This window comes from Ambystoma mexicanum, chromosome 6p, assembly GCF_040938575.1.
Source record: "Ambystoma mexicanum isolate Mex_15411 chromosome 6p, UKY_AmexF1_1, whole genome shotgun sequence".
NCBI lineage: Eukaryota > Metazoa > Chordata > Amphibia > Caudata > Ambystomatidae > Ambystoma > Ambystoma mexicanum.
In genome coordinates this window covers 298,620,891-298,638,837 of record NC_090935.1, presented here as the reverse complement: position 1 = coordinate 298,638,837, position 17,947 = coordinate 298,620,891, and the positions used below count along the sequence as shown (strand labels likewise).

Here is a 17,947-nt window from a genome sequence, read left to right as displayed (position 1 = left end):
AGGTTAATACACAGAATTAAATACTGTAGGAAATCACATCATAAATAATAGAACTATTTGTAGTGGCTGATCAGGTTGCAAGAATCCATCACTAGACAAATGGTAACGTGCATTATTTTATGCTGTGAGAAAGAAAATCCCTTTCTAGGAGATCCAGAACATGTTTCACGAGAGGGAAAGTGGCTACTTAGAAATTATCCCTATTGCAGACATTTCTAAGATGATGACTTGGAATTCTCTCCATGCATTGCATCACCTCACTGCTTAGCTTATGGCACCAAAGCAGATTCTCAAGTAGGTAAAGTGTTTTGAAAAAATGTTTGGATAACAATTCCCTTTGTTTACTTACCTTGCAGGACACGTCTGATATTGGAGGATGGGACTCCATGGGGATGGGGACTTCCACAATTCCGCCTCTGGAATTCCCGGGTCACCAGGGTCGGAATGCCCCGGTAATTCCGGGAATCACGGAGGCGGAATGGTAATACAAGTCCGGCGGTAACTTGCCGGTTTTTCCTGCTCGGTTACCGCCAGACTTGTAATGAGGCCCGATGTCCCTATACCTGAATTGTCAAAGAAGCAGCATAGAGTGTGTTCAGAGCGTTGAACCTTTATGCAATGCCACATTACTTATCTGTCCCTCCTTTTTCCTCCACCCTTCATGTTCTCACAGCACACTCACCAACACTAACCGGTAGGCAACTTCCCATTTATTTTCCTACTTGGGAGGAACTTCTGTATTCGGGCAAAACTAGCTTTACGAATTGCTTTTTGACCTGGTTGTGACTTGTTTTCCAGATACACTCACGTTGAAGCAGAATGTCCTTTCATGACCTATGAAGATCTGCTAAGCCGCTTGGAAGACCTGGTTTGTGATGTTGTTGACCGAGTCCTGAGATCGCCCATGGCCAGCTACCTATATGAACTTCATCCCGTAAGTTTACTTCTGATACTGCTTTGAATTTGTGTGCCTGTCAAGCTTATTTAATTAGAAATCTGCCATGCAAATCATTTTTACAGGTGATGCTGTAAATATGCATAGGTGGTTTTCAATTTGCAGATAGATGGTGCACCATACCTGGTATTGGTCCATATAAGCAGGCATGCAGAACATGGATCAACCTTCAATATATTGTACCCCATTTCAATTGCCAATGTATGAGGTCTATGGACCCCATAGAAAAACACTTGTTAAGCTATTGTGTTTTTTTTTTAAATATAAAAGTGACATTGGTATTGCTTCTTAGTGCATCTGAGTCCAAGCATTCTTTGAATACTTTCATCTGAGTGAAGGGAGAAGGTGGAAAGTTACTGTGCAAAACAACTTTGCAAGAGTAGCTCTCCATTGTTCTCTTTATTCAGAAAGCTCTTTGATAACAGACTAGATTGCAAAATGTGGTATTCAAGAATATTTTGTTCATTGAGCACTAGCGGAACATCACCTCTTTCCAGAACCAGCAGCAAAGCCAGATACCAAACCTGCGTTGACCAATCCTAACTCTGACCAGGTCTTGGGAACGCATCAGAGCAAGTGGCTACATGGTTTGGCTCCTTCCTGAAAGACAGAACCCAGCAGGTGGTGATTGGGGGCTTCACCTCAGAGTTGATATGTCTAGAGTGTGGGGTGCCACAGGGTTCATCTTTATCCATGCTGATTTTCAACCTGTATGGCCGTCTAGCGCTCAACATCGTGAGGTGGCATGTGTTGAAATTTCACTCTTATGCCGCTGATACACAAATCTACATTGAGATCAAAAACATTGAACACGCATTTAAAAAAATCAATTGCTGTATGGGAGAGATTAATAGGTGGATGGCATGCAACCAGCTTCAGTTAAATGCAGCTAAAACCGAAGTGGTGCCGTTTGGCCCAAAAGGGAAAATGACAGCTGAGAGACAGGTCCCTACCTCTCCGATTCTGGGTGAGGAACATCAGTTTGCCAGCAAAATTAAAAATCTTGGCTGTATATGGCAAGAGAACCTGGGCATTGAAGCACAGGTAGAAGCCAAGGTCAAGGCTGTATATCATTCACTGCGGCTATTGAGGAATGTTCTTCCCTTCATTCCTGTGGAAGATAATGCAGTGTAACAGCTTGATGGCAGGGATTCCATCAAAGCAAGTGTATAGATTACAGAAGGCCCAGAATGCAGCAATTAGATTGATTGGACATTTGAGGAAGAGGGACAATCTATCTGCCTTGCGTAGATCTCTTCACTGGTTAAAGGTGGAGAACTGAATTAAATTCAAAGTGGCCTGCCTAATGTACAAGTGCTTTAATGGACTAGCCCCCCACTATCTCACTGTTAAAATCTGCCCCTACCATCCAAGTAGAGATCTACGCTCTGGAGACAAATTAATGGCGAGTGTACCACGCTCCAAATTGGTATCGAGAGGAGACAGGAGATTTGGGGTTTTTGGCCCCAAATTGTGGAACCAGCTTCCCATGGAAATTGGAGCATGCCAATTGTTGGAGCGGTTCAGAAAGATTCTAAAAACGAATCCGTTTAGATAAATGGCCTTAAGCATAGATCACACAATGTTCTGTTATGGTTAATTCTACTGGACAGTTGTCATCGGCACCCAAATACACTTCAGTCTGTTTGGTGCGCAATAGAAATCCTCAAAATCAAAAAGTCAACCAACTTTGTATAAATGCTGGCAAAAATGAAATAATGTGTTTTGGTATTCTCTCCTCTTGTAACTTTCTGCTCCATTGTCCCCTTTCACTGTATTTAGCCGCATCATCAGTGAGGAAGTAGAGAAATGTGTGCATATTATTTGATGAAAAAAAGTTCTGTATTCCAGAAGTGAATGCTGCCTCCCACAAACCCCACTTCCAGCTTGATGTACTTGGGATAATCATACTATACCTGCAAATGCCTCGAAAATAGGCCCTGGTCCTATCTAGGTTGACTATTGTAGCACACAGAATAATGGGCCTAATTGAAACGCTCATTCACCACTTTGAAATGCTAAAAAACAAAGCTGTAAATCTGATTATTTATTTTCCCCTGAAAATGATTTTGTCACCATGGAACGGAAAGCTCTACATTGGCTCCTAATTGATCAATATATCATTATTGCGGCGCCAAGATATCGCTCACGGACCATCATCAAATGTGTCTGTGGTGTCTTGGCGTGAAGCATGAGACGGCAAACTGACGATCCTGGCAAGCAATGACCGGTAAGGCGTTGAAAGAGTGAATAGACAAATTAGCGGCCAGTAGGCCCCCAACTAAATCCCCCTCGACGACTGTCCACAAAGGAAAAAATCTAAAAAGTGCTCTCGATCCAGGAGTGGGTCGCATCATTCTTCTTCTTCAAAGAAGATGAAGAAAACGCCATAAGTCACGTTCCACCTCTTACTCCGATTCTTCTGCTGAATGGGAGGCATTCAGACAGGACATTTTGAAAATTTCCGAGAAGGCCTCTCCTCCTCGAAAGAGAAGACCAAGAGTCATGCTCCTGTTGCACCGTTGAAGGCCGTCAAGGGGAGAACTAAGCCAAAATCTCACGCGTCTTCGAGCCCGGGTCCCAGGCTAGAAACCCCATGAGAACCTTCGAGGTCTCATCTCGACGAGAAATCGTCAAAGACTCTATCGAATCAGGGATCGAGCCCCTCCAGGGCTTCCATAAAGTCTTTGAAGACATTGGCACCATTAGCGTCCAAACCATCGATGCCATCGGGGTTGAGACCATCAACGCCTTTGCCCTCTAAACCTTACATTGTCACTAAGGAGGTTGAGAAATTATTTAAACCTTTACAGAGGAAGGATTTATTCAAGTCTTTGTCTTCAATTTATGAAGGACATAAACCTTCAGACCAAAACTTCATTCTCCAAACCTACTTGCTTTGGCATATGGTACGCCAAAAGTCCCAGAAGTCCTGATCTCGGAAGAGTCTGGGCTAAATGTTTTATATGAAACCCTTCAGTCAGCTAGTGGGGTTGACGCTTCACCAGAACTGGAGTTTGGTAAACCGGACCTGGCAGATCACGACGATACCCCATACACACATCTTATGTCTAGGGTAATGGGGTTTCTAGGATGGGGCAGGCTGCTCACTTATTTGAGCAAGATGACCTGACGATATTCTTGATAAGGGACCTCAGAAGGATGCAGTGCTCCCTTTTCCCATTGCCCTGCAAAAAAGGGTAAAGGCCAACTGGGAACACCTGAGGCAAGTCCAGCGGTGAATAAGAACCTCACAGGAAGTACAGGACATCCAGTAGCAATCCTGACTATTTGTCCAAACATCCTACGCCAGAGAGCCTTGTAGTTCAGGCTGCAACCTCTACCTCTAAACAAGCAGCTTATCCAACAATTCCCCTAGACAGGGATGATAAGCGTTTTGACGCTTGGGCAAGGAAAGTGTTTTCTGTTGGGAGCATGGCTCTTAAATCTGCAAATGCCACTTGTGCCATAGCTAAATTTACGTTAATTCTGTGGATTTGTATAGCCATGGCGGCTGAGCTTATTCCCGAAGGCGATAAAGACTGCTTCCCGAATATTGTAAGAGACGGAAAGGAGTTATGTGCGAGTCTCTTCAGTCAGGACTGGACTCTGCTGACAGTATCAGTAGAGCCATGGTGGCAAGCACAGTAATACGCCAGTTTGTGTGTTTGAGGAAGTCAGGATTTGCACCGGACGTGCAGTCCAGACTCCTCAACATGCCCTTTGACGGCCCCAACTGTTTAGCAGCAAGGCTGATGAAAGCCTAAAGAAGCTGCAGACCTCAAAGTTGGCAGCCAAATCCCTTGGTGCTGCTATCTAACAACCACAACCTTCTCTGCCTAGCGGATCATCTTGGAGGGGTAGGTCCTGTTGTTTCTACTCCGCAATTGGTAAAGCGATAGGACTGGTAAGTTAAAGAGGACAAAGGTTCCCTCGTAGTGGATGAGAGAGGGGGTGCCAAGTCCGCCCAAGCAGTGGCTACTTTGCCATCAGTCGCTCTTCAGCCGCCTCAAAACCTCTCGGAGGCCTTGACCCACAAAACCCAGATGGGAGGCAGAATCTCAGATGCATGGGCTTTGGAAATGGTAGCCTAGGGTTACTTTTTAAGAACCACTTGTTCAAAGTTCCGGATCCATTTCTTGTGCAGGACATTTTTGAGCCTGCTTGAGAAAGGTGCTGTAGAACCAGTACCTGTAGCGGAAAGGCACAAAGGGTAGTACTCTCCATATTTCCTAATCCCCAAAAAGGACGGAGGATTGGGACCCATCAGGACAAGGTCAAGATGTTCACACTTTCTCAAATCCTTCAGGCACTCCAGCTCCATGATTGGATGGTATCATTGGACCTTCAGGATGCTTACTTTCATGTGCCAATCCATCACAAGCGCAGAGTACCTGAGGTTCGCCGTTAGTGGTTCTCTATCAGTTTCAAGTGCTGCCATTCGGGCTGACCTCCGCCTGAGGGTTTTCACCAAGTTCATGGCGGTGGTGGCAGCGAGTCTCAGGAGAGGGGGGGGATTCACGTCTACCCCTACATGGACGACTGGCGGATCAGGGCTTGTTCTTCCAAACGGGCCCTGTAACATCTCAGTATAACCTGCCACTCTCTCCACAGACTGCGCTTCTCCCTCAATTACCAGAAGTCCCACATGATACCATCTCAAAGACTCAATTCATCGAAGCAGTTCTGGATGCATCCTTGGAAAAAGCCTCTCCACCCGAGGTGAGGACTCAACACATTCTGCAGATGGTCACCAAATTCCAGAGTGCCCAGCGTCTTCCAGCCCGGCTGTCGACTTTTTGAGGTTGCTCAGCCTCATGTGATCCTGCATTTTCCTGGTTCCACAGGCTCTCCTGAGAATGAGATCCCTCCAATGGGCTCTCGGGATATAGTGGTCTCAATTTCTCAGGCAAGATGTCAGACCTTCTTCAGGTTCCAAGCAGAGTTGCACAGGATCTCCTGTGGGGAGCCTTCAAGGACAACATACTGAAGGGAGAATCTTTTTGGCAACCGTGGCCGGAGATAACAGTAGTGACGGATGCCTCACTCACAGGGTGGGGAGCACATGTCAACGATCTGACAATCAGTGGTCGTTGGTCTCCATCCGAGTCTAAACTACACATCAATCTTTTGGAGCTGAGGGCAATCAGACTATCGTTGAAGATCTATTTGCCCTCTGTACAGGGAAAGAATGTCCTGACAATAATGGACAACGCAGTGGCCATGTACTACGATGGCACAGGGGGTTCTGCTGAGAGACACCCTTCTACTAGCCCTCTGCTTCTACGCAGATCACCTTTAACAGTCTGTGGCCATGCATGCAGGGCATAGTAAGCGCAGGAAGCCAGAAATGCTTTGTGTATTGCCTATTCGGATATGCATTCTTTGTGACGTCGCCCAAGATTGTCTTTCTGTTAAAGGTGTCTTTCTAGAGATGCTACCAAGTTGCTGTTACGAATTCTCTGTATTTGGTAACCACTGAAATTTACAATAATAGTTTTGAACTCTGACATTTTAGTGCTTTGGTGATCTGGTTTTTGGAATGCTCTTCTCCCTGAAATTGTATTCTTAGTAAGACTGTATTTGGATAGTATTTCATTGTTTTAGCATAGGAAATTGTTTTCAGTGCTTTTAGAATGTTTGAATTTGTATTTCAGTCTTTTTTTTTGTCTGTATTTAATTATAATGTTGTATTATACAGCGCCCTAACTTTTATGAACAAATTGTAATAAATAAATAAAAGTGCCTTTTTTAGCACCAGTGAGACATCTGATGTAGTTGATGTTTTTCCCCCAAGCTCGCTATATTTATTTTTCAGTCTTGTTAGTCTGTAATAAACAAATCAAGGCCTTTAGTGTCAGTGTTTATTTATTCCTCTTGTTTAACAGTCCTCATAGTCCTCCTAGAAGTTGGCATGCTTTATTAGGCACTTATAATTCTGAGCGGATACTAAAAAGGATGAACAATAGTAAAAGCATGTACTCAATTTTAAATAAATGCAAGAGTAATATGCTAGAGAGTGCCTCCCTGTGCATTTCCATGGGGTACAGTGCTTTAATGTGTACATTACATTAAGTTGTGAATTACTGTAATTGGAAATTATTTCTTATTCCTTCAAGTTCCTGAAATCTAGGTAATAGTTTCACAAATGTAATTATTTTCTGAGAAAATGCCATTCTATCATTGCAGGAGTTTAAACCCCCCAAACGTCCTTTCCGACGAATGGATTACACAGAGGCTATTGCTTGGTTGAAAGAGCATGATGTCAAAAAAGATGATGGCACGCACTATGAGTTTGGTGAGGTATGTACCGATGGCTGATTGTTCATTTGTTGCATGAAAAAAGTAGGTAAAACCTTATGAATGACACGGGTACACAGTTTAAGGGGCTTGATGTTAATGGTAAAACGGGGTATTTGCAAAATGCTGCTCATTTTACCTCTGTCCCCATTACAGGTTAGGAGGTATATGTACATGTTTATACTGCAGAGGTTAATGTAGACCATTTACAAGGTGGATTTTCATCTTAAAAGTGCACCAATATTTATCTCCAGTTTTTGAAAGTTCTTTTGCTGAATAGTAGGGAAGCATACAATACAAGGGAAATGTATCATTTAATGTGGATATAGGAACAGGATGAGAAATGGGCATGTCATATGGCCAGCCTCTCGCCACCCACTTTTCCCAAATAATTAAAAAAAGGGAATGTATACTTTTATGCTTTAAAAAATGTACACAACTATTGCTGTTCACTATCCTTTTTCACCATCAAAGTGAGGGTGGAAATGGATAGAAATAAAATATAAAGATCCAGCAAATGAAGTATTCCAGCAATACCACTACAGTTACCACTGCTAAAGCTATAATTTGCCAGGATTTCATGAATACTACTGTAGGTGGTGGTAATTACTATCTGGGTGGTAATTACTATCCGTGCCGAAGAAAACATGTGGCCTCAGCTTTTCTTTTTTTTTTTTTAATAAAAGGAGCTTAACTAGCTCATGAATAAGCAAGTGAAGAGCGACACGAAAGCACAGTAAAGTCTCTCAATTTTGTATTCATGTCTAGGTCTGCTATACAAAAGGTATATTCATGAATGCAGAGCACTTGTTTGTGGTAAAAATGCTAAATATTTTACACCCCACAAAACCCCCTCTTTTGCAAAGTAAAGTTAATTTTGTGTGGATAAGTCTGATTTATTACTTTGTTTTATACTGAAAAAAAATCTACCATGCTTGGAATAAATAAACCAAAATGTTGACTTGTACCTCTGACATGAATTAGTGTACTTCTGCAGCTAAAATAAGCTGTGAAGCCCCTAAATTGGGCATTTGACAAGCAAGCGGTATACAGAATAACTGGGTGGTTAGAATTAATTACAGCATATAAGAGTCCCCAAGAATACATCCTTAGGCACACAATTTGAAACGGGCGAAACAACCCCTCTGCAACTCTTTGATTAAAACCTGGCATTACAGACCCCCGTAGGGCCAGCTACCTGGAAGCCGCACAGGAGACTTTGAACAAGAGACACACTTACTTTTTGGTTGGAAACAGCCCACCGCTTTGAGCTTGCCCAATTTTTTGTAACGATTCCCAAATATATGGTATTTTGAATTATAGATGAGTCTTTGTTTCATTCTGGATTCACTGAATTTGTCACAGAAAATGTGTCTCAGTTCCTGGGATTGATGTCAAGTCCCTGAAACTCAAGGTCAAACCCTGTGAGTTGCAAGATGTTGTCCTTATGAACTTGCACATATAGCCCCCCCCCCTTGCCCAAAGTAGATAGGTCTTGATAATCTCCTACTTGAGCAGACACCAGGAACTCTGTACCATGCATTGGGCTAGGGATTCACCACATAAATAACACATTGCTCATTTCACCTGACTTGGGACATGAGATGAGACTCGGCATGAACAAATGCATGACCTCTATTGTGGCTGTCGGCTGACTCAGACAATGTGGAACACCTGTGGCACAAAGTCACTTTTTCCTGGCCGATTGAGGCAATGAGGAACTGTTGCTTTAAATTGACCCATTATGCCCCACGCTCCCATCTTGTCCTGAAAATCTCTAAGCAGAGACCAGGGCTTCTTTACAATGTAAATGGTTGGGAGGACACTCCACAAGCAGACACACAGCTAGTTACTTCTGACTAAGGGAATGTAAAGAGGCCCCTCCGTAGGATCAGAAAAAGATGTCATGTTTCTTGCAATGAGGGATAACTTTAAAAATATTTATACTCTCAGTATTATGCAATATAACAATTTTGAGATTTCTGGGAGGACCCTTGGCTTGTATGGGGCTTGACAACTCGCACCTCACAGAACTGCTCACAGCAGCGGGAAGCGTTGCAGTATAGGGGGTTTGGGCACCATAGCAGGGTATTTTCCAGCAAAGTCAATAAATGGGGACCACACTGAGATGTACCCGCATATCGGCCCTTACATATAGTTGTGATTTTGCCCGCCACCAATATGTTCCAGGACCTGACCCACCACATCTGTGCTAGCGGCTCCTCAGGTGTTTTGTCTTCCATGTCCGCGCTATGACCAACTTTGCCGCCAGCAGGAGATATCCACTCAAGGTTGCCATTGAACCAGTTAAGGGGAACGAAACCCCCGCCCACCACAGTGTCCCGCAGGATTACCATCCGCGGATCTGCGGGAAGGGTCAGCCCTGTGATGTCCTTTATCCTTGCCAACACCTCCTTCCAGTATAGTTCCACCTTGGGGCATGTCCACACCATATGAAACAAGGTGCCCACCTCACCCCCCCCCCGCCAACAGGTGGCTGAGTAACTTCCCTACCATGTGGTGTAGGCTCTCGGGGTTACGTACCACCTGTAGTAAAATGTATAGGAGCACTCTGTCCGTTACACACCTGGAGGACTTAAGCATCCGTTCCCATATTCATAGCCACACCTCTTCATCTATGGGCCACCGCAAATCCTCTTCCCATTTGGTCATATACGGCAGGCGTAACACAGGGTCACCTGGGTCCAGACGTTTATACAGCTTTGATATCTTCCCCCTCACAGTGCCATCCTGTAGTGTTAGCTCTAAAGCAGAGAGGGTTCACGTGGCCCCCACATTTATGCTTATGTGGGAAGCCCAGTGCCTCAATTGGGAATATCTGAAGCGTTACTTTTCTTGTATATTGAAGGTGGGTTTACATTCTTCGAATGTGAAAGGCTTCTTGTCTCTGTATAGTTGTCGTATGTATTTCAGCCCACCCTCTTTCCACATGTGAAACTACCCTCACCCCCATTATCACTCCCGGGGCAAAAACCTGGGTTATTCCAAACAGGTGTGAGAGGCCCTATCCCTCTCTTTATACCCCATCTACGAAATGCCCTTCCAATGTAATAGAGCATGCACTTGGTCATTGCCAATAGGGAGAAGCCCCCTTCCTGTCCCAGGGAACCCGAATCCACATAAGGTAGTCCTGCCAGATGGACCAGTGACTGGGCCTGCTCAATGATTTTCCATTTTGGGGGCGAGGTCTGGCCATACCACGTGAAGGTGTGTGAGATCTGAGCAGCTAGGTTGCAACAGAGCACCTCCGGGACCCACAGACATCCCACCCTAGAAGCCCATTTTATTATTATTATTTTATGGTTTCTTTTCTTCTAGCTATTGATTGAGTCTGACAGTGATGAATAACTCTGCAGCTCCACAGATGATTTCTACAGGTCTGTGCTAAGTGAAAGAATGAGGGCTAATGCAAAATTGTCCATAAAGAGGGTGGACCACGGCTGCAAAATAATACGGACTGTCGAAATACATAACGGCAATAAAACAGCAGGCCAACGTGTTGCTTCCTTCCACAAATGCACAAACTTCACCTGTAGCATTATTGAAAGTTGGCACATTCCGCTAAAACTAAAAACATCATAGTTTGTGGGCAGACTTGTTTATTTAATGTTGCTATCTTATGTTCTTTGTTCAGGATATTCCAGAAGCTCCTGAGAGACTGATGACTGATGCTATTAATGAACCCATCCTGCTGTGCCGGTTCCCTGCAGAGATTAAATCTTTCTACATGCAACGATGCCCAGAGGATCAGCGCCTCACAGAGTCGGTTAGTTCATGATGCAAAAAGCAGTACATTCTTTAGACTGATGGTAAACTGGTTTATCCCACTTTTGTTTGAAGTCCCAGATTCACTTCTCCTCTGTCCCTATCAACATTTGTACATTAATGATTTTCCATGAAAAATGCACTAAATATTATAAATGAAACTATATACTTGATACAGAAATCATCTAATGTTTCATGTTTGCTAAATTAATAAATGCTGGTTTTGCTTTAATATAAAATCAACTAAAGGAAAATAATAAACTGCTGATATTGAGAGATTGCTTCCACGGTGTAAAAATTGAATTGCAGCTGAATTCGTTCTCATCTGGAAGTCTTTCTTTTTCCTTGAGCACGTTTTGAATAAGATTTGCAGGCCACAATCAGCAGCAGAAAGTTTTGAGGCGCTCATCTACAGACCCGAGCCCTTCAGCGTTAAAGGGATGGTCTAGTAAACATTTTTATTTAAAAAATAGATAGGCAACATAAAAAAAAAATACTAGCATTCTCCGTTTTAAAACTTCCTATGTAAAATTTTGAGCTATTCAAGCTCAAAATTCGCAAAAGCAAGCACATGGGCGCATCCATTTTGTGAAATGGATGCCCCGCCTGTGCTGGCTTTTGCTTTTGCGGCACTAATGAAGGAAAAGCCAGCCAGCTGTAGTAAACAAAAGCTACCGCTGGGTGGCTTTCCCTTCATTAGTGCTGTAGGCGGAGGACGGGGACCGGAGACCAGAGCAGGAAAGCTGCAGCTGAATCTCGGTAAGTGCTATTTATTTTTATTTTTTTAAATAAGCACTAGCTGCGTTTTTTTTTCTAAGTTTTCCGGGCTGGAGGAGCCCGGAAAACTTAGAAATAAAACCGCAGCTTTAAAAACGTTATATTTATGTTTGCGGTCGCTTTTGAAGCGACCGCAAACATAAATACAACGTTATTGTGTTGGAAAACGCTGCGGTTTTCTTTCCAAGTTTCTCAGGCTCCTCCGAGCCGGAGGAGCCTGAGAAACTCGGAAAGAAAAACCGCAGCGTTTTCAAACACAACCGCGTGTGTTTCTGCCTGCTGTGGCTATCACTTTGGGTCTCCGGTGCTCCCAGGGGAGCATCGAAGACCCAAAGTGAAAGCAACAGCAGGCAGAAACACAACGCGGTTATGTTTACATTCCGCGTAGTGTTTCTACCTGCAGCTGATTTCCCATTTGGGGCTCTCGGGCTCCCCGTGGGGAGCCCGAGAGACCCAAATGGGAAATGCTAAATGCTGCGTTGTGTCTGCCTAAATCTGCTTTACCATTTGAGGCTCTCGGGCTCCCTGTGGGGAGCCCGAGAACCCCAAATGGGAAAGCAGATTCACGCAGAAACAACGCGGTCGTTTTCCGCAATGCCGCGTTGTTTCTGCCTGAATCTGCTTTCCCGTTTGGGGCTCTCGGGCTCCCCGTGGGGAGCCCGAGAACCCCAAATAGGAAAGCAGATTCAGGCAGAAACAACGCGGTTGTTTTCCGCAATGCCACGTTGTTTCTGCCTGAATCTGCTTGACCACTTGGGGCTCTCGGGCTCCCCATGGGGAGCCCGAGAGCCCCAAATGGGAAAGCAGATTCAGGCAGAAACAACGCGGTTGTGTTGGAAGACGTTGCGGTTTTTCTTTCCGAGTTTCTCAGGCTCCTCCGAGCCGGAGGAGCCTGAGAAACTTGGAAAGAAAAACCGCTGCGTTTTCCAACACAATAACGTTGTATTTATGTTTGCGGTCGCTTCAAAAGCGACCGCAAACATAAATACAACGTTTTTAAAGCTGCGGTTTTATCCTCCAGCCCGGAAAACTTAGAAAAAAAAACGCAGCTAGTGCTTATTTTGTAAAAAAAAATAAATAGCACTTACCGAGATCCAGCTGCAGCTTTCCTGCTCTGGTCTAAGATCCCCGTCCTCCAGCCTACAGCACTAATGAAGGGAAAGCCACCCAGCGGTAGCTTTTGTTTACTACAGCTGGCTGACTTTTCCTTCATTAGTGCCGCAAAAGCCAGCACAGGAGGGCCTCCATTTCACAAAATGGATGCGCCGTTGTGCTTGCTTTTGCGAATTTTGAGCTTGAATAGCTCAAAATTTTACATAGGAAGTTTTAAAACGGAGAATGCTAGTATTTTTTTTTTTATGTTGCCTATCTATTTTTTAAATAAAATTTTTTACTAGATCATCCCCTTAAGAAGACCTTTCTTGTCTACAATGCCTTAATCTATGGCCTCTTGAGATTCACGCTACACCTTCTCTGTAATTTGTATAAAAGATAAACAAATACTGCTTCATAGCAGTACCTATAATTAGCATTATATTGTTAAACTAAAATAAACTAATGTCAGTTGTACAACATGTTCACTCCCAAGACATATTGCTCTGCAGACAAATCTAAATGTAAATATTAAATGCACAGGGCTAGTACATTAGGAATTAGTTTGTTCCAAGATGACTGAAACTCCATAATGTGCGGTACTGTAGTGGAAAAAATATACCACTCACAAGTCCGGTGGATTGATGAGCACTTTATTAGTAAATCCGTAGCAGACACATAACCAGCGGCAGCACGAGACTTCGGGTCAAGTGACACCCCCCCCCTCCTCCTGTGCCCTGGTCTTTATGCTCACATGGAGACATGAGTTTCAGCAGCAGAGGGGCGGTCCAAACCTGGCAAGGCCACACTTTGCAACTTTATTGCTGCCAGGGAACAAACTCTTAATATTCGGCCTTTCATGCCAGCTGCACTCTGCCATGGTCGTTAGTGTTACCAGTGAAGACAGCATAGCATAATACATTTCTCCAAGGTGAATATACTCCCGAAATGCACACACCGGCTCTGAGGCAGGCGAGAGTCCTTGTAATATGATGACTTCTGCCACCTCAAGCCGCCTTTCAGCAGGAAGGTGAGGGCATAGAATCTACTTAGCTATGAAGTCTGAATAACAAAGGCGAGCATTCTTTCTGGATAGGTAAAGCGCTTCTCTGCTGTGCAGTGAAGTCCTCATCTCTCCTAATACCAGCTAGAGGCAATGGTTTAAACGTGGCGAGTGGCAAACAGAGTATAATGGTACAGAGGGGTACATAATGAGTATGCCTTGTTACTTATTTTTTCTCCACAGCACTTAGACGACCGATATACACCAACCTCGTCTAGCTCTATACCAGATATTTGTGATCTGTACAGCAATTGTTTAACTCCATTCTGATTTGACCATAATTAGACATGGGTCGTTCTATACAAAACTTGCCAAATTATATATTCTGTAACCCATCTTCTTTATTTCTCTTGTAGGTGGATGTTCTAATGCCCAATGTGGGGGAGATTGTTGGAGGCTCGATGCGTATCTGGGACAGTGCGGAACTATTAGAAGGCTATAAGAGAGAAGGAATTGACCCTACTCCTTATTACTGGTATACTGATCAGGTAAGGGAAGTTGCATTTATTCATTGGATTTAGGAAGCCTAACTCTAGGAATGTCAAGTTACATTTTACACTTCAGACACTGCAGCCAAAACCACAGTAAGTCTTGGCAAATCGTTTTGAAGCTTCTCGTGAGGGGACAATGGTTCCCATGTCCAAGTTTGAAACATTGAAAAAGCATACGAGTGCAGATTTATTTTTTTATGGTTCATTTCTCACTTGTTGTTTTTTATGTCTTTTCATTGCAGCGTAAATATGGCACTTGCCCTCACGGTGGATACGGTTTAGGATTGGAGCGATTCTTGACATGGATTCTGAATAGGCACCACATCCGGGACGTGTGCCTTTACCCCGCTTCGTCCAGCGCTGCAAACCTTAACCCACTTACTGCCATTGATTAGAGAAGGGAACCAATTACAAAAGACGTAACATTTACTTGAAGAAGAGCAGTACATTACAAATGTACAATCTGACCATGAACAAGCGGACATATGCGTACTCATTTTTCTTACTGTTATCTGTGAACTGTACATTTGCTAGACAATATTTTGTCTTTGCATCTCCATTTATTTTCCCATTTTGCAGTAAATGTGTTGGAATTGGGCCCCAGTACTTTTGACAGCATCTTAAATGTTGATTGAGTCTTGAAGGCATTTATGTAAGTCATTGAATACTTTTAAATCAGTGAAAATAACGTTCACTGCTCAACTCATTGGCTTTCAAGAACCAGTATGCATATATTGATGGCAAGTAATTCTGTATGCATTTCATTTAAGCATGTTGGGAAATGCACTTTTTTCAGGGATGTACATTTTTTTAATTTAAATGTCAGCTCTGTATAAAAGATTTGTTTAATGAATGAACAGAAAGATGATTGTCTCATAGTTTCACATTTCCAGTTCTCATTACCAGTCAACCACGAAGAAAATAGTCAATCAAGAAAACGACAGTGGGAAAATGGCCCTTTGATCTTTTCCTAATGGAACACACGTTTTAACTAAATGTCATTTTTAATTGCGAAGCAAAACAAAATGTCCCTTTTCTTGTCAACGACTGGCTGTCACATAGATGGAACGTTTGATTTTAGGATTGAAACTGATTATGGATATTGCCTTTAAATTTGAATCTAATATTTTCATGTCATTGACAGTATGTACCTTTCCATTTACCAGCTCTGCTAATTGAAATAGTAAATCATAGCATATTGAATCTGGTTTCATGAGCTATTGAAAAATGTGATGTGTAACTTGATTCTGTTCTAAAATGGCATCCTCCACAGAAAGTATGTTATGTTGTCACCCTCCATATCAAAATACTGAATTATATAATAGGCAAACATGTGCTCTTTGTCACTGGTAGGTGGTACCCGAGCATTTTTTTATAGACTGAATTGCAGAAGGATATTTATACTGGATTCCCATGCTTCTCTGATCTTGAGAGAATAGATGATTTACGGGTGTTGTAATAAAACAAGGGACCTATTTGTGAGCATCTTATGAAACTAGTAAAATATATTAAATTTAAAAACCTGAGCTTTAAATAATTATTTACCTAATGTAAAATCATTTTCAATAATTAATGTATGAAACGAAAGGTGTTTATTTTACATATTCATTACTTAATATTTGTTTCAAAAGTCTGCTTTGTTTTGGAAACGTTAAGTTTCTTTATGGCCTTATGTTCTTGTTTCATTATTTCTCAAAAGTTAACAAAGGTATTTCAACACAAGAAAAAAGAGGGAAAATGGCTGCTATTCGGGCAGCTGATGTGTGAGCTAATGCATGAACGACACCTTTGTATGAGTGAAGCCATGTAATTAGTCACGGTTACTCTGCAACTCTCCAGCTGGAAAGAACATGTGAGCTAGCCGGAATTCATATTCTCATTGGCTTATCAACAACCTGGGGATATGATAGCCCTCAGGAGGGTCAGGTTCATTATACCTTTTCTTGCCCTTTTTCCAGCTGCGTACGTTTTCATAACTTGCAAACCATGAACTTCATTGATGCCTTCAAAGCCTTTGCATTTTCATTGGGCGACTGATGTGTGGTGGGCAGAGGTCCAATTGATTTTCCCTCTGGCTCTCCATCCATGTTGTGTGGTGGGCTGAGGTCTGTAAAGAAACATAAAGGTGTCACACGCTAGTCCCTGGGGATCTGTCATCCAGGTGTGGCCAGGACACGGAGGATCACCTGGATGGTGGGTCCTCATAAGGAAGGGGGTACTGTGTCTCACCTGTCGGTATCCCACTTCCTCTCTACAACACCTTTTCCCCATCATACCCTGTGGGATTTTCAGGGGCTATATCCTCCCAACCCCCCTTTCCGACACAAACACTTACTTACACATTGAAAGACAATGGTCTAACACCAGGGCCTTTTACCTGACGTGTCCCCACACAGGGGTCAGGCAGAGTCAGGCAATTGACAATAATTACACACACATGGCGGCATACAGGGATAAAAGGTGGAGCACGAGAGCACACTTTGAGCAAGGCAAACGCATGAGGGGGCAGCTGTTCTAGGATGGCAGTTCAAGAGGAGGAGAAAGGCGGTGAGACTGAAAAGGACGACAAGGAGGGAAGTACCCTTGCCCTTTTCGACCCAGACCCACGAAGCCTCCGTAAGAGAAATCGTAAGACCAGGAACTACAGCAAGCGTGTGTTGAAACAGATGTCAATGGTGTACGGAGTCCTCCCACACTTATAACCAAGGCGGAGGGAGGCGCTTGATACTGTGGTAACGCTTTTGACTCCAGAGACAAGAAAAGCCAAGGAGTTCAGTACAAAGGAGTTCAGTGCAGCTGGTGAGTCAGAGGGAGAACAGATTATAGACCAAGCTGTGTTGAACGACGGTTTCAAACGGCAGCATGATTTGAACAAAGGAAATACCTGTTACTGAACTTTTAAAACGCTGGGAGAGACCAGCGGCAGAGTGGTCCGGCAGCACGTGGGCGCTTATTTGAAAGACTCTGATTGGTACCCTTTTTTATTTTTTTATTATAAATACCAGGAGGCCCTTGGAGAGCCCGACGTAGGAGGTCAAAGTGGTCATACAAGGGTCGAGTAAAATCCCTTGTACAGTCGAAAGTCTTTGACCCGTAACCAAGAGGAAAGCTAAGGGAACTGAATCCTGCAGTGTGAGAAAGCAAAGCGAACTGTGTATCTCAACCAATACCTGGCACTCCTTGCCCACCGCATTGCCGCTCTCTGCCCCAATTTTCAGTGCTATGCGGATGATACCCAGCTCATTTTTAGGCTACCCTCGGCCCCCTCTCTCCCTCCCTCATCTCTGTCTGTCTGTCTGCTATCAAGGAGAGGTGTGCCGCCAATGAGCTCTGCCTTAATGCCAGTGAGACTGAGAGTCTACTCATCGGCACACCCACCCCCTCCTTCCCTGCTGCTCTCTAGCTGGCCTCTCTTGGCCCTCTTACGGCTCCCACCTGCACGGCTAAAAACCTCTAGGTCCTCTTCGACTCCACACTCTCCTT

General features: G+C 43.7%; 1 protein-coding gene across 1 annotated transcript; it reads left to right on the top strand.

Annotated features, from left to right (window-relative positions):
- Positions 1-775: 775 nt before the first annotated feature.
- On the top strand, positions 776-15,985 carry LOC138511392 (asparagine--tRNA ligase, cytoplasmic-like). Its single transcript, XM_069627039.1, has 5 exons — positions 776-934; positions 7,145-7,258; positions 10,911-11,042; positions 14,330-14,461; positions 14,707-15,985. The coding sequence occupies exons 1-5, from the start codon at positions 830-832 to the stop codon at positions 14,857-14,859; spliced, it is 636 nt and encodes a 211-aa protein (XP_069483140.1). The 5' UTR covers positions 776-829; the 3' UTR covers positions 14,860-15,985.
- Positions 15,986-17,947: the final 1,962 nt, after the last annotated feature.

What these genes read in the sequence shown, in the direction of transcription:
- LOC138511392 (XM_069627039.1), top strand. Translation starts at nt 830, where the DNA reads ATGACCTATGAAGATCTGCTAAGCCGCTTGGAAGACCTGGTTTGTGAT. An exon ending in ACCTATATGAACTTCATCCC is followed by an intron (nt 935 to 7,144) that starts GTAAGTTTACTT and finishes CTATCATTGCAG; the next exon opens with GAGTTTAAACCCCCCAAACG. An exon ending in ATCAGCGCCTCACAGAGTCG is followed by an intron (nt 11,043 to 14,329) that starts GTTAGTTCATGA and finishes TTTCTCTTGTAG; the next exon opens with GTGGATGTTCTAATGCCCAA.